Below are 16713 nucleotides of genomic sequence, written 5' to 3'. Positions count from 1 at the left end.
TCTGATTTCATCATCATTTAAAAAAAATCATCTATTATTTTTCACTTTATGTTTCTGTGTGGGAGCAAACTGTTAAAATCCATACTTGATGTATACTAAGCTGATCTGTATATTAAGATAATCGAAAATGAATCTTGATGTGAATGGAAGGGGAGAGGGAGTGGGAAAGGGGAGGGTTGTGGGTGGGAGGGACGGTGTGGGGGGGAAGCCATTGTAATCCATAAGTCGTACTTTGGAAATTTATATGCATTAAATAAAAGTTTAAAAAAAAAAGAAAAAAAAAAGAGCTGTATGTCCTATGAAGCTGACTAAATCTCACAAATTAATGAATATGAAATTTCTGCAGCAGATATTTGTTAAATGAAAAAATGATCAGAAAAGTTTTGAACATTTTTCCACAATTCACACACTAAGGTGTTTAATCTGTGACTAGTCCAAAATCCTTCTCTTTTGACTAGGTGACGATGATGATGTTGACATCTTAAAATGTTTCTAGGTTTAATACCAATAATCTTTTAGGCATCTATAGGCACTAAGAATAAAATTAAAGTTCAGCATATGGTCCCTCAAATAGAAATAGCCCATATAATGGAAAATGCTGGCAGTTGGAATGCCAGAGATGAATTTCAAAATATCATGCTCAGTGAAAGATGATAGATGAAAAGAACATATATTTTATGATTCCACTTAAAATAAGTTTCTCAAAAGGGCAAATATACAAAAATAGAAAGCAGATTAGGGTTTTTTTCTTCCCTTGGAGCCCCCCACATGCTATTCTGGCTGGAAGTCTTTGACTCTAATAAATCTTGCTTTTATATCTCAAAAAAAAATAAATAAAAGCAGATTAGTGGTTACCTAGGGCTGGCAGTAACTACAGATAAAGACTGTAAATCTGCAGGAAATTTCCTTCTAATGGGATGGAAATCTTCAAGATTAGATTGTGCTTATAGCTGTATGTGTTTATAAATGCTGCATATAATCTTTCTGAATATAGTGTAATTGAAATTATAATTTAAAATGGGTGCAATTTATGACATTGTTGTAAGATGTGTGTAACCCATTAATTTTGTGGACTGATATGTTTAGCTATCAAGCCAGATTCCTTGGTAGACCAGATCTTGAATCATTGAATTGTTCTGAGATATACCTGGTGTTTAACTGTTGGTTGAAATAGCTTAGGTTTGATCTCATAGGATCCACTTTTTAAATTTTCCCTGCAGGCACCACTCCTGCATGTACTTATCCTCTAGAAATATGTTAAGGTGAAACAACTCGTTAGGAGGAAAGCTCCAAGAGGCTTTTTTTTTCTCCCAAAGAAAAATACTGTTTAGTGCACAAAATTATTAACCTACCTAGGTGTGTTATAAAGCTGTTTGAAACATAAATAAGCAACCTTTGTGAATGCAAATGATGGAAGTGTAATGCCAAGTAATTTTGTTTTTAAAGGCAACAAATAAAGATGAGTTGAAAAAAAATAAGAAATACTTGCCAGTGAACAAAACAATAATAATTTAATTTTGAAAACAAAAGAAGAAACATAAGACTTAGCATATTTACTTCTAAAATCAAGAATCAAATATTTATTTCATTTAGTTAGAATTCAGCATAAGTTTTTCCTTTTTTTATTTATTTGACAGGTAGAGTTATAGACAGTGAGAGAGAGAGAGACAGAGAGAAAGGTCTTCCCTCCATTGATTCATCCCCCAAATGGTCACTGCCTTCCCAGGCCACAGCAGAGAGCTGAACTGGAAGAGGAGCAACTGGGACAGAATCCGGTGCCCTGACTGGGACTAGAACCTGGAGTGCAGGCACCGCAGGCCAAGGATTAGCCTAGTGAGCCACGGTGCTGGCTAGCATAAGTTTTAAATGTAGACAGGTTGAATTAATATCTGAGCTCTTTGACCTTTGGAATGAACTTTGGTAATTAAATTTTTGAGTTTTATTTTTAACATTAAAAAGTAATATCTGACAAGGATGCAGTGATAAAATAAAAGGGTTTTAAATTGTTTGGTTTAATTTTTTTTTCCTAGTAAGTAGTAATTACTAATCAAAACCATGGAGAGGAGACTTTTTTTGTATTCACTCTGGCATTAAGAAGGGGAATAGTTAAAAAAAAATGTTGCTACAAATACTTCTTTATTTAAATGATTTTATTTTTAAAACTACATATATATTAATGATTTATTTTTTGAAAGGCAGAGCCACAGAGGGAGAGGGAGATAGAGAGAGAGATCTTCCATCTGCTGGATCACTCCCCAAAAGGCAGTAAATGACCAAGGCTAGGCCAGGCCAAAACCAGGGGCCAGGAGCTTCTTCCAGGTGCCCCATGTGGATGCAGGGGCCCAAGCACCTGGGCCATCCTGTGCTGCCCTTCCCAGCACATGAGCAGGGAGGTGGACCAAAAGTGGGGCAGCCAGGACAGGAAGTGGCACCCATATGAATGCCAGTGCTACAGAAAGCGGCCCCAGCACCATGCCACGATGCAGGCCCCTAAGAATACTTATACCTCATTGTAGTTCCCACTTTGCATCTTCTGAACTATTTCAAAAGGAATTTAAGAAATAATGTTCTTAGTAGGCCTATATGCATGTTTCCGTGGACAGTCCATAGACACAGCCCTACCTAATCTTTGTCCATTAGAATACATTTTTAGGCCACAGTTAGAAAATGAAAGCAGATACATTTTGAGTTTTTAAGATACACACTGAAAGAGTTACAGCAACTAGAGCACGTAGGGGAAAATACCATTAGTAGTCTAACAGGAAAATAAAAGAGGATTTTTCATGTAAATAATAAAAGAACTTGTGGAAGTGGTAATGGGGAATTATTAACCTAACTGTAATAAAAAGTTGCAGATCTGTCTGGGTTTGCTTTGCTAACATTGAATGGAGTTATTACCTCTTTGTGTGGGAAGAAAGGAGGGAAGGGAGGAAGGTCTGCAGTCTAATTGCTCCCTCTGTTCTACACTCCTGAGTCAGCGATCCCTGGAGAATAGGCTCCTAAAGGAAGCCAAGGAGATTTATTCTCTCACTGTGGGGGTGATTGCTGCACTTTCCCTCTGGGCTCAGAGACACTGCTGGGTGTACAGGCAGGAGTGGCTGAGCCTGAGCAAGAGGAGCACCCAGCTTTTCTGTCCTTGGAGCCTGGTTCTTCTGTTCCATGTCTCTCCAAAGGGGACAGGGCAGGTGGTGATGGGACCTAGGGTTTCAGCCTCAGTCAGCCATACTTACCTACAATTTCTGAGCACCTCTTCTCTGGAGCACTTTCCCCTCCTCATCCTCCCAGGGTGATGTGCACTAGAGGAAGGAGGGGAGAGTGTGAGAGCTGGCTGTATTTGAGTTTGGACTAATGCCGACCAACTTGACTCCATGGCATGTTCTTAAGGTATTATCTGATTAAGGAAGCTTAGCTTTGAAAACCTCTAGGGCAATGGCGCATCTTCAGCCAAATTGCAGTCAAATTGCTGGAGAGACATTAATTCTGTACTGAAAGATGATGCCTGTTTTAATATTGGTGAGTGTTCATGATACATATTGTCTTTCTTTGTATCCACTAGACAATTCTCAGTTGCTCCAGCTACCAATGGAGATAGTGGTTTCATAAATCAATCACATCAATAGGTAACTCCACAACTGCTCCAAATCAACCTACAATAACTTTGTGGAATAAAAGCTCATTAAAATCAGAATATCAGTATCTTGGATAGATTTTTTTTAACCAGGGTATGTAGAAGCAGAGACTACACTAGGTACTTACATGAATTAGTGTTCATCCTCATCAGAAGCACATACATTAGGGTACTAATTATAGAGACTCAGGAAGATTTGGAGATTTTTTTCCAAAGTTGTCAGAAGTCAGAAATGACGTTTAAACCCTGATAGAATCAACTGTAAGGTTTGCTTGAAGCTCTCAGGCATCTCTAGTGTTATCTGTGTCTTTAATTTTGAGGCAACAGATGGACAAAGAAATGATGCACTGAAGGTCACGTGTTAATTAGTGTCAGAATAGAGCTGGCTCCTACTAGGAAGTTCCTGAGAGCAAATAGGTATTACCAGATTGCAGCAGAATCTATGCAGGCATTTAGTTTTTTTGGGAGAAGGTCACCTTGGTGAGACCATTCTGGGATCTTGCAGGATGAACTAGACTGAAGATGAGGAACCACACATCAATAACTGAGTTTCTCCTGATGGGAATCCCTCACACAGAGGGACTGGAACATGTGCTCTTCATGGTATTTTTGGCCTCCTATCTGCTCAATCTGCCAGGGAACCTGTTCATACTGCTGGCCATCTTCACATCCTCCAGCCTGCACACCCCCATGTATTTCTTCCTGGGAAACCTGTCAGTGCTTGATATCTTTTTCTCTTCAGTGAGTTCCCCCAAAATGATGCTCTGCCTCATGGGGCAAGACTGCACCATCTCCTTCCAGGGCTGTGCCTCCCAGCTCTTCTTTTACCACTTCCTGGGCTGCACCGAGTGCTTTCTCTACACTGTGATGGCCTATGACCGCTTTGCAGCCATCTGCCACCCGCTGCGATACACAGTGATCATGAACCACCAGGTATGTGCCTTCATGACCCTCGGCACATGGTTGGGGAGCTGCCTGCATGCATCTGTCCTCACATACCTCATCTTTAAGTTACCCTACTGTGGCCCCAATGAGGTGGACAATTTTTTCTGTGATATTCCAGTGGTGTTGACCCTGGCCTGTGCTGACACCTCTCTAGCCCAGACAGTGAGTTTCACCAATGTGGGCATTGTTGCCTTCGCATGTTTTCTTCTGGTCCTGGCTTCATACACTCGCATTGCCATCTCCATATTGAAAATCAGCTCCTCGGAAGGCAGGCGCAGAGCCTTCTCAACCTGCAGTGCCCATCTCACTTCCATCCTGTTATTCTACGGACCCGTGGTCCTCATTTATCTCCGCCCTGCCTCCAGTCCTTGGCTGGATTCTGTGGTTCAGGTGTTGAATAACATTGTTACCCCTTCCCTGAATCCTTTGATATATTCCTTGAGAAACAAGGATGTCAAGTTGGCTCTGAGAAAGGCACTGATGCAAGGAGTTCCTACTGGTGAAGAATAGCCTTCATGTTGCTCTCTATCTCCATAGTTTTGCCTCACATTTATCTGGAGACAATTAGTTTCTTACCCTGGATATGATTACTAAATGATGTTTGAGACAAACAGGTGAGATCAAGTCAACTCTGGTGTGATTTATGGCTATACTCATGTGTTTGTTCAATTTCTAATTCAACAAAACCTTTCTTAAATGTTTCCTTGATACCATGTATAATACTATGCACTTTACAAATGCTGACATATTAATTAATATAATAATCTTATTATGTAACTAATATTATTATCCCAGTTTACTGAGGAAGACATTAGTGCACTGAGAGGACACTTTTGCTGTGCCACAGAGCTAGGAAGTTGATGAACTAGGACTAAGGCCAGAGGGTTTGGATCTTGTGCTGCTGCTACCTGTTTTCCGAGAATTGTAACACAAATATTGACTTCTAATGGAAACTTCCTTTCAATTTACATGGGATTTTTCACCATTTTGCCAAAAGATCTTGCCGTTCATTTGATTTTCTTCACATATTTCTGAAATTTTTTATTTAATATTTTGATGGAATACATGTGTTTTAGTCTGATATAAAGAATTCTTGGATGGACGTTCTCTCTGTCTTTTTGTAAATTTGCTTTATTATGCTCTTAAACCTGTATGTATGAATTACATTAAATTTGTTCACCTTGTATAAATTAAAAAAGTTATAAAGAAAAAAAGTAAAAACTATGCATGAATTTCAAATATTTTATGTGTGCCAAAGTAAATATCTGTTTTTTTCCCAGGAACTTTTTGAAATGCCATCATCCTGTTCTACAGGTTTCCTTTTTTTTTTTTTTTCACAGAATGTATAATAAAGCTCTTTTTATATCAGTGAACATAGGTCTACCTTATTCTTTCATGTGGGTGAAGAAGTCCACCATATGAAATACCCATACACTATATGGGCAATTTCCTGTTGATGGACATTTTGAGATTGTTCTTACATTTCTTCATATCAGTGTTTGTGTATGTATTTTTTTCCTATAGTCTTCTAGCCTATTGTATATAAAAGAAAACCGATTTTATGTTCTTTAAAAAAATCTTCTGGAATTAAAAGGAAGTGTTGAGTTTGACTCCTTTGAATGCAAATACATTGGAAAGCTTATGTCTTTTAATATACTCTTCCTATAGAGAATAGAACCTAAGTGAGGAAAAATTAAAAATAAGAATTGGGAATAGAAGCAGGTCACAGACTTATACTATAGGTCCTTCAAATGACTTACAAATTATGCAGTGTCAGAATCACAGGATCAAGATGTAGACACAACACCATCCTAATGGGCTGAAGACCAGTATGGGGCTCCCAAGAAGAAGGAACACATAACTGCTTTCCATTACACCACAGTGAGACAATATGATGTGTGTCTTCAAGAGATCAAAGAAAATTAGCATGCATTTCAATTCAACATGCAATATTTGATAAGATACTTCACTTTCATCTTATTATCACATCTCTAAGGGCTTTTAGTACCCTCGCTGTTATTTATGATTAGGTAAGCTTTCATTTCTGATTAACTGTGTGGTTATTTGGTTGCTATATGGGTTTTGCAACAATAATTATGGTTTGTTTGGTGATTTGATATTGTGTCATTAACACTATCTTTGTTTTTACCTTTTCTTTTTTTAATTTATTTATTTATGTTTTTTGACAGGCAGAGTGGACAGTGAAAGAGAGAGACAGAAAGAAAGGTCTTCCTTTGCCGTTGGTTTGCCCTCCAATGGCCGCTGCGGCCTGTGTGCTGCGGCCGGCGCACCGCGCTGATCCGATGGCAGGAGCCAGGTACTTATCTTGGTCTCCCATGGGGTGCAGGGCCCAAGTACTTGGGCTAGCCTCCATTGCACTCCCTGGCCACAGCAGAGAGCTGGCCTGGAAGAGGGGCAACTGGGACAGAATCCGGCGCCCCGACCGGGACTAGAACCTGGTGTGCCGGCGCCGCAAGGCAGAGGATTAGCCTAGTGAGCCACGGCGCAGGTTGTTTTAACCTTTTCTTAAGTAGTTCTAATCTAATTTCCACTCAGAAACTTACTGATTGTCTTTTGATTGGGTATTAGGGAGTGAAAGGAATAAAGTAGAAAATTTAATGCTGAGGTTCTTTCATTGTGCTCCTTAGGCCATAGCCTAGAGTATGAAAGATCTAAGCATAGATGTCAAGGTTTCTTGAAGCAAAATAAACATATTTTTAATTCTTATTTAGTACAAATCTTTTGAAGTATCTTCATTCAGATCTCTTACAGATACCCTGGTCTTGATGGTGAAATATCCCAATAAACCCCATATTAAGCTGAAAATCTTGTAAGTCAGAAGTGAATTTAGTCCATATAAGCTCTAAACACCATAGCTTAGCAATACCATACATTATAGAATATTGGTTGTTTCTGCTAAAGATGGCAGGACTCACTGGTTACTGTGACTCACTTCTGCCTACATCATGAGAGAGCATTGAACTGTATGTTGCTATCCAGGGAAAAGATCAAAATTCAAAATGTCAAGTATAGTTTATACTAAATAGAGTGGGGTAAAATTGTGTCTTTGCAAAAATTAATGAAAAGAAAAGAAGGGAGGGAAGGAGGAAGGCTGGGTGAGGGAGAGGATGAGGGAGGGAAATGTGGTTATCGTCCTAGAATCATACATATGAAATACATGAAATCTGTTCTCTTTATATTAATAAAAAGAAAAAAATATAAAATTGTCCTAGAGTGAATCGTTCATGCACATTAGCATTTCCTTCTTCTTGGTCTGATAAATCATGTGGTCTAAAGATTGCAATCGATATTATCTATTGGAAATATTTGAGATATTTTTTTAAAAAGATTTATTTTATTTATTTGAAAGACAGAGTTACAGAGAGATGTAGAGACAGAGAGAGAGGTCTTCCATTCACTGGTTCACTCCCCATATGGCCAGCCACAACAGCCGGAGCTGCGCCAATCTGAAGCCAGGAGCCAGAAGTTTCTTCCGGGTCTCCCACATGGGTGCAGGGACCCAAGGACTTGGGCCATCTTATACTGTTTTCCCAGGCCATAGCAGAGAGCTGGATCAGAAGAGGAGCAGCTTTGTCTAGAACTGGTGCCCATATGGGATGCCTGAGCTTTAGGCCAGGGCTTTAACTGGCTGTGCCACAGCACTGGCCCTAATAGTTGAGATCTTATGCAAGTACTATTATACCTAAATAAATTCCAGGAAGGTAACAAGAAAATATTTAGGCAAAAAAATATCAGCTTTTATTAGCCACTCCATGTGAGCAAGAGCATATGCTACTTGACTCCCATGCTTGGTTTAATCCAGCTATCCCACTACTGGTTATATATCCAGGGGAAATGCAAACATTCTGTCAAAGAGACATCTGCATCTCCATGTTTATTACAACACTAATCACAAGTCAAGAAATGGAAGAAAACTAGGGGTCTATCCATTGATGAATGATTAAAGAAAATGTGGAAAATATCCACAATGAGCTACTACTAAGCCATAAAAAGGTGAAATCTTATCACCTGCAACTGAAGAGTTGGTAGATGGAACTGCAAGCTATTAAGTTAAGTGAAATAAGCTATTGGTTTTTTAATTCTTTTACAGTGTTGCCAACTTTTGTCCTTGTTTGTTGTGTACAAGCTGCTTCCTTGCCTTTTTTTTTTTTTAGGCTTAAGCAGAGTTGAATGTATTTGTTTTTTTCTTTCTTTATGATCCACAGCAAAGTACACAAAACATAGTAAGGGTAAAATGATTGCTGATGGATGTGAATGTGGGAGTAAGCAACGTACATGCTGAAATTTAGACTTAAAAGTGGAAAAAAGAGTAGATGGAGAAAATGATGTTCTATATGAAATAGATTTAGCAATTATTTTAGTAATAACCAAACTAGATCTTTGTTCTTTGGAATTGATTTATCAGTCAATAAACATATACAATTCAAGTGTTTTTGTTTTGGATGATAAGAAAGTCACAAATGTAACTATCAATGTGGCATATCACCCTGAATATTTTAATGCAATCTAAATGGAACAGAAAAATTGTTTTTCAAGAAAGATTTAAATTCATAAGTTATTTATTTTAAAAATTAAAAAACTGTAAATCAAACCATTGGCATGCCAAGAACAGTCTGTTAGGCATTACATATTGAATTCATATTAGAAACCAAGCTAAACATCTTACATGGTGACATAAACAGCTTTAATTTCAGGTAGGAATAATGCATGCCATCAGAAAAAGAACCTATTTCTGTTTGCAATTATGTTAGATGATGCTGGCCATTGCTTAAGAACAACAATTGTTATCAAATCAAGGAAATATACTCCTGACAAACGAAAAGCATAAATGAGGGCTAAGGGGCACAAGGTGGATGAAATTTAAGTGTCTAAATCTCTAACGATCAGTAAAAGATGATCTCATTTTTTAAAAGATTTATCTATTTACTTGAAAAGATTACAGAGAGGGAGAGAGACAGAGACAGAGAGAGAGTGATTTTCCTTCTGCTGGTTCATTCCACAGATGGCCACAATGGCTGGGGCTGAGACAGATCAAAGCCAGGAGTCAGGAGCTTCATCCTGGTCTTCCATGTGGGTGTCAGGAGCCCAAACACTTGGGCCATCTTCTGCTACTTTCCCTGGCTATCAGCAGGGAGGCGGATCAGAACTGGAGCAGCCAGAACAAACTGATGCCCATATGGGAAGCTGTTGTGGTAGGCAATAGCTTTGCCCACTATGTCACAATGCCAGTCCCAAGGATGTATCTTATTTATCCAGACAGTCAAAACATGGTAGGAAGAACTCGAAACCAGATTCTTGTATTAGAACCAAGTGGATTCTGTCCTGAAATTAAATCAGCATATTTAAGAATTTTAAAAATTGTATTTATTTGAGAGAAAGATCTCTCATCCATTCCCCAGTGTCTACAATGGCTGGAGCTGGGCCAGGATCCAGAAACTCAGTCCAGGTTTCCCATGTGAATGGCAGAGACTTAATTACTTGAGCTGTCACTCACTGCTCTGCAGGGTGCACATAGACAGGAAGTTGGAATCCGGGGCACAGCCAGGACTCACACCCAGAGATTGTAATACGGGATGAGGGAGTCCTAAGCAACTTCTGAAACACCAGAGCAAACATCTGGCAAGATCTCTGAGTTTAGATTAGAAGAGCCTGGAAATCTGTTTCAACCTCCAGGAGTAAGAGCTGTGTAATCTTCAGAAAATGATCGTAACTCTTCTGAGTCCAGAATATCATTTGTAAAATGAACTAATTCTAACCTATCCTCTGTGAATATGGTAATAATTAGGCAAAAAAAGGTGTTTGCCATATTAGACACTATCTAAATGCTAGTTCAACTTTCCTTCATGAGCTGGTCTGGTTGGATCCTGAGAATGTGAAATATATAGGCCATTTAGATTTCCATATAAAACAAAATATTTTTCAAAAATAATTCTGATTTCCTATACTTCTTATAAATCTAGTATTATTTTTATATTTTGTTTTGTTTTGGATTTTGTTAAACACTGTTTCCCCAGAGTTACTCATAGTTTAAAAAAAAATCATCAACAGACAAAAGAATGAAAAAGCAATTGAGAAGGGAAGGTAGGAAACACTAAAGGAAGATAAAGGAAAAATTTTAACAATGAAGTTAAAATGATGAGATCATAATTAATGTTCCATCCAATTTCAAGAAATAATAAACACCCAGGAGGACAGCACTGTGGCATAGCTGGTAAAGCCACCGCCTCAATGCCAGCATCCCATATGGGTGCAGGTTCGAGTCCCAGCTGCCCTTCTTCCAATCCAGCTCTCTGCGGTAGCCCTAGGAAAGTCCTCGGGCCCTTGCACCCACATGGGAGACCTGGAGGAGGCTCCTGGCACCTGCTTCAGATGGTCACAGCTCTGGCCATTGCGGCCAACTAGGGAGTGAACCTGCAGATGGAAGACCTGTCTCTCCCTCTGCCTCTCCCTCTCTCTCTGTGTAACTCTTTCAAATAAATAAATAAATAAATCTTCTAAAAAATAAAAAAATAAAAACCCCAGGAACCCATCACATGCCAGGAAGTTCATAAATACTTCTTCATTTATCTGTCAAAATCACTCCTTGAGATGCTACTAAAGCTCCATTTTAAAAATTACAACTGTTTTGTTCTGAGAAGACACCTGACCTGCACTCATACAGCTAATGAGAAACAGGTTGTCCTCCACATCAGCACCTTCTCTGGTGTGGAGCCTTCAAGGTGGGTCATCTCATTAAATTACAGATTCTTCCAGAATCACAAGCTATAAGGGAAACCGTAAACTGGAAAAATGACATAATCGGGCCAAATTTCTTAGGCCAATAGAGAACAAAATGGATGGATGGGATATCTATGTAAAACAGAAAAATGGGTGGTCACAGGGGATTCACAAGCAGTGTGACTCCCAATTCCTTTAATGATTACCTTGACTATTGAGGACTGTGCGGAAACTTCTAAGCTCTCTCCGCATCAGGCGTCTAATTGCTCCCTAAGCTCAGAGGGCTGCCGCCTGTTCAGTGTCGGGGGATACATCATGCACGGGGCTCCAGAGCCACCGTGATTCGCTTCCACAGCTACCAAGGTAGCAGCTAATTTCACCTCTGCTAACACTGAGGGAATAACCTTGGGTGCGGGGCTGCCAATCGGTGTGCAGCTTCATCTGTGTGTAATTCTGAAGGAAAGAGGCCCTGAGGGGTCTGCAGCTGGAGAACCCAGCACAATTCCCCGCACAGGAGGGAAGAGAAGTGTTAGGGATGGGGAGCTCTGTAAACCTATGTAACAAACTGAAGCTAAAGTGACAGAAAAGAAAACATTTGCTTTTGCTTCCTTGAGCCAGCTATGACCCTGTTGACCAGGTAGGTGCTTAGCATTTTCACCCTTTATCAACTTCCACTTTTTAACCTTCCCTCTAGAAATCTGGGTAGCAAGGATTGTTGGAGAAAGCACTATTCATGCTCTTGCTCATTACTGACATTTGGTATGTTCATTCATTGGAATATTTCCTATTTTCTACACATTTTAAAAACCTGTGAGATACAAGATTTGATAAACATTTTGAAGGCAGGAAAAATCCAATTTATTTCTTTTTTTAAAATTTAATATATTTTATTAAGAGTGATTCTGACAGGAAAAACATAGTAAAATAGTCCCTTTGGTATCTTACTTTGAAATTATAAGAAGGAATTTCAAAAATAGTAAATAAAATCTTAATCTGAAATTTTGTTACTTTATGAGGTTTTTTTTCAGGACTACAAACCTCATTTAACTTTTTATTAACAATTTTATTTTTATTCTAGTTAAAATATTTTTAACAGGATATAGAAATTGAACACATTTATTTGGTACCATATTCTGTTTTATACTTTGTATAATGTCCAATCAAGGTGAATACCTCTATCTCCTCAAACATTGAACATTTCTTTATGACAAAAACATTCAAAATCATGTCTTTTTTCTTCTTTTCTACTTAACATTTTCTTTATTTTTTTTTAAATATCACATTTTTAATGCACATTATAGTCAAAGGTTTAATGGCTCTATTAAATAAAGGGTTCAACAAATAGAAAGAAAAGCAGACCATGGTCTATCAGAAAAATGGCCAAGGGCTGTAAACAACAATCACATGAAAAGATATTCAATTTCATTCACATAAAGATGTTTTTTTTGTTTTGAATTTTCATCTTACAGAAAGCCATGTTTATACTGCCTTAGAATCAACAACAAAGTAACTCATTTTCCCTTGTGCATCACTGATACCATTTGTTAGCATTTTTATTTTGCTGTGTTTTAGATGGTTTGGAGGAGAGCTTACCTGAAGGGTACAAGGGCTGCAGGAGGCACTTAAATCAGGGCTCTCAATGTTCATCATCACTTGTTTTTGTTCGTCAGAAGAATTCAGAGGGCACCTGTATGGATATGTTTAAACACTTCACTAAAACTGCAAGTTATTTGGCATTAGCTATACTCATGCCCACATTAAGTCAATACATTACAAGAGTGCTTTTCTTGTAATTTTTTTTTTATTTGACAGGCAGAATTAGTGAGAGAGAGAGGCAGAGAGAAAGGTCTTCCTTCCGTTGGTTCACCCCCCAAATGGCTGCTACGGCTGGCGTTGAGCCAATCTGAAGCCAGGAGCCAGGTGCTTCCTCCTGGTCTCCCATGTGGGTGCAGGGGCCCAAGCACTTGGGCCATCCTCCACTGCCTTCCTGGGCCACAGCAGAGAGCTGTACTGGAAGAGGAGCAACCAGGACTAGAAGCCGGCACCCATATGGGATGCTGGCGCTGCAGGCAGAGGATTAACCAAGTGAGCCACTGCGCCGGCCCCACAAGAATGCTTTTATTCTTGCCCAGAGTAAAAGAGTAAACAATGGTTGCTGGGTACCTGAAATATGTGACAGCTTATTAGATGTCTCAAACTGCATTTCCTATTTAATCTGCCTAACAACTTTGTGTGAGAGAGATACATAAACTGAAGGCATAGCTAAGTCTAAAACTCAGTCAGCAAGATCCTAGACTTAAAAACCAAATATAACTGGCTTAAGAAACTTGTGTTGGGGTGAGCATTTGGTTCAGTATTTAAGATGATGCTTAGGTACTGATTCTACTTCTAATTAAATTTCCTGCTAGTGCACACCTGGGGAGGCAGTAGGTGTTTTCAATTAGCTGGGTCCCTGCGACCCATGTGGGAAAGTCAGATTGAATTTCAGCTTCCTGATTTCAGCCATCACAGCAATTCTGCAAGAGAACTCTTATCTCAGTTCACCAGAAATAAGCATTTAGTGAGTACTCATTAAATACCAAGTATAGTTATAAGAATATCCCACATTTTCAGCAGTATTTTCCTATTTACTGCATCTTTATTTCCAACAACAAATTCTTTTTATATTTATCTCCATATATTCCTAGTATAAAAGTCACATATCCCATTTCATCCTTTTCTGTACCATATTATTGAAAGTTTTTTCCTAGGAGTAAATTAAAATAACTGCCTAGCGGTTGCTCTATATTCTTTTCCAATTCATTTGGCCTAACTGAAATTGTTCAGAAACCATCATGCCTACCACTGCAAAGAGACAACTAATCCAGAGCACAGGAACCACCCGTGGCCATGCACTCTTTCTTCAACAACTTCAGCACAGATACAAGCTGAACTCAAGGCCAGATCACGCTCCACAGAAGACAGACAAAACAGGCTGGGAAAGAAAGTGAAAAATGAGTACTGACTTTATTCCAGTAAGAAATCCAAAAGGATCCAAAGACTCAGAGACCCAAAACAATAAACACATTCTCTATAGATTTGATATCTTGGGGTGGCAGTAAGGTAAATAGGTTATTGGTATATATTGTGATAATACTGTTCTGCATTAAATTACCCAATGCACAAAGACACATGCTCTAAATGGTCTACCTGTGACTGTATGAACAATTTCTGTCCTATTTCAGGTATTATTGCATTAATTTCTTTTGACATCCTTTTCTCCAGTGAGGGAAATTATTATATAACACCAATTATGAAGATGTCCAGATCTTCTTCAATCTTTTCTAGGTCAGACATTCAATGCTTTTCACTTTGATGCATATCTAAATTCCTTGTGTCAGGCATGGAATCCGAAGTCTTAGGCAGCATTTGTTGAACCCATTGTTTTCTGGGATTAATGTTGAAACATTAATCTAAATAGAATAGGATTCATTTCAGAGTATTTGAAAAATTTATTGATTCAAATAATGAATACTTAACTCCATGAGTGATGGGTGTATCTAGTGTTGGGTGTACACCTTTGTTAGTATTTCCTGAATCTGACAGATGCAGTGATGAGCAAGAATAGACATGGTTTTATTAGGGAACTTCTAATAAAAGTGTAGCTATCAATCACCTCTAACCTTTCCTTCATGCAGTCATCTAGAAATACTGAAATGCCATCTATTCAACAGATCTTACAGTGATGCTACCATTTACAGGGCTAATTAGTCTGTTCTCGGGGACCATGCAGTCCAATAGACACTGGACTCAATTTCATCAAAATTTCTTAAGTGTATATGGATAACATTAATTTATATAACAACTTCAAATGTTTTAGAAGATGAAATTAGCTTCAAAAGAAAATCAGAAAACTTTACCAAGACTTATAATTAGAAATCAGAGCAATTATTTTTACACAGGTTCATATACTTTGTGTATCTTTAAAAAACAGATCACAAAGCAACAATGAAATTGAAAACATCATCTCTCCTTGTGTGATTTACATGAAACTTCAGATGCAAGCACTGAAACAGACATGAGGCCAGGGTGCACCCTTGAGGTAATTTCATATTCTGAGCTTATTCAGTTACAATTTTCCATGGAAATGAAATATACAGGATGGTGACTGTCAGGTAAGATGGTAGGGAATAATGGAGAGTTGCTAATAAATAAGCATAAAGTTTGAATACGTCAAAGATAAAGTTCTCGAGATCTGTTTCAAAATATTGTAACTATAGTTAGTATTTTATTATATACCAAAAATAATTTTTACTTCTATACGTTACATTAGTTTTGATGATTGTTTACAGGTCTGAATAGGGTTTTGTTTTTTTCTTCTTAGTATTTGTGGAACTCTACTTAGTGTAGGGTTAATCTTAAGAGTAAAAGTAAACCATTGTAAAAATTGAGAGAGGGATTAGGAGTGAAGGAGGAGGAAGGGAGGGAGTATGGACAGGAGAGAGGGTAGGTTGGGAAGTATCACTATGTTTCTAAATCTGTACACGTAAAATACATGGAATTTGTAAACCTTAAATAAAATAAGAAAATCTTTAGAGAAAGTAGATCTCAGGGCTGTCAAGTAGCACAGAGGGTTCAGCAGTTGCTTGCAGTGCCAGCATCCCAGAGTGCTGGTTCAGGTCCCTACTGCTGCACTTCCCATGCAGTTTCCTGCTAATATTCCTGGAAATGTAGCAGAACATGACCCTAGTACTTGGGTCTCTGCTTCTCCAGTGGGAGACTCGGATGGAGTTCCAGGCACCTGGCCTCAGCCTGGCTCAGTCCTGGATGTTGTGGCCATTTGAGGAGTGAGCCAGTGGATGGAAGATCTCTTTCTCTGACTTTTCTTCTCTCCGTGTGTCACACTGCCTTTCAAATAAATAAATAAATAAATATTTTAAAAGAAAGATTTCATATTAGACATCCTTACCACAATAAGTGTTTTAATAAACATTTTAAGCAGAAAATATATAAAAGTTGCATATTTAATATATTTTAGTTTTATTGCTCTAATGATTAAAAACTTCTATTTGTTAACAAAGATTAAAAATCTCCAATCTAAGCATTAATAGGATGGTATTTCACTAAAAATGACAGTGTGCATCATGCGACTTTGCTACTAAGCTCTAAACAATATAAAACACTGTAATAATAACCAAATCTGACACTGTTAATTACTTTTCAGGTAAAAGAAATATTGTCAGGTAAGTGAATGTTCAAACTAATGATTATATCTAATTAGAATGATTAATAAACCTCAAATATAATGCTCATTTCACTCTATCATATTGTTTTGTTCTGGCGAGAGCTATAGATGCCCAACATGAAATTTGATGAAGATTCAGGACATTTGACCACATCTTTAGTAACATAGACAGTGTGTG

General features: G+C 38.2%; 1 protein-coding gene across 1 annotated transcript; it reads left to right on the top strand.

Annotated features, from left to right (window-relative positions):
• The first annotated feature begins 4150 nt into the window (after positions 1-4150).
• Positions 4151-5083, top strand: LOC100355426 (putative olfactory receptor 10D4). Its single transcript, XM_002708350.3, has one exon. The coding sequence runs from the start codon at positions 4151-4153 to the stop codon at positions 5081-5083; it is 933 nt and encodes a 310-aa protein (XP_002708396.3).
• The last annotated feature ends 11630 nt before the right edge of the window (positions 5084-16713 follow it).

This window comes from Oryctolagus cuniculus, chromosome 1, assembly GCF_964237555.1.
Source record: "Oryctolagus cuniculus chromosome 1, mOryCun1.1, whole genome shotgun sequence".
Classification (NCBI taxonomy): Eukaryota; Metazoa; Chordata; class Mammalia; order Lagomorpha; family Leporidae; genus Oryctolagus; species Oryctolagus cuniculus.
The sequence above is the reverse complement of the archived record's forward strand: the minus strand, read 5'-3'. Positions and strand labels throughout refer to the sequence as shown.

Bases quoted from the DNA above. Each gene is read 5' to 3' on its own strand.
- LOC100355426 (XM_002708350.3), top strand. From the start codon at position 4,151: ATGAGGAACCACACATCAATAACTGAGTTTCTCCTGATGGGAATCCCT.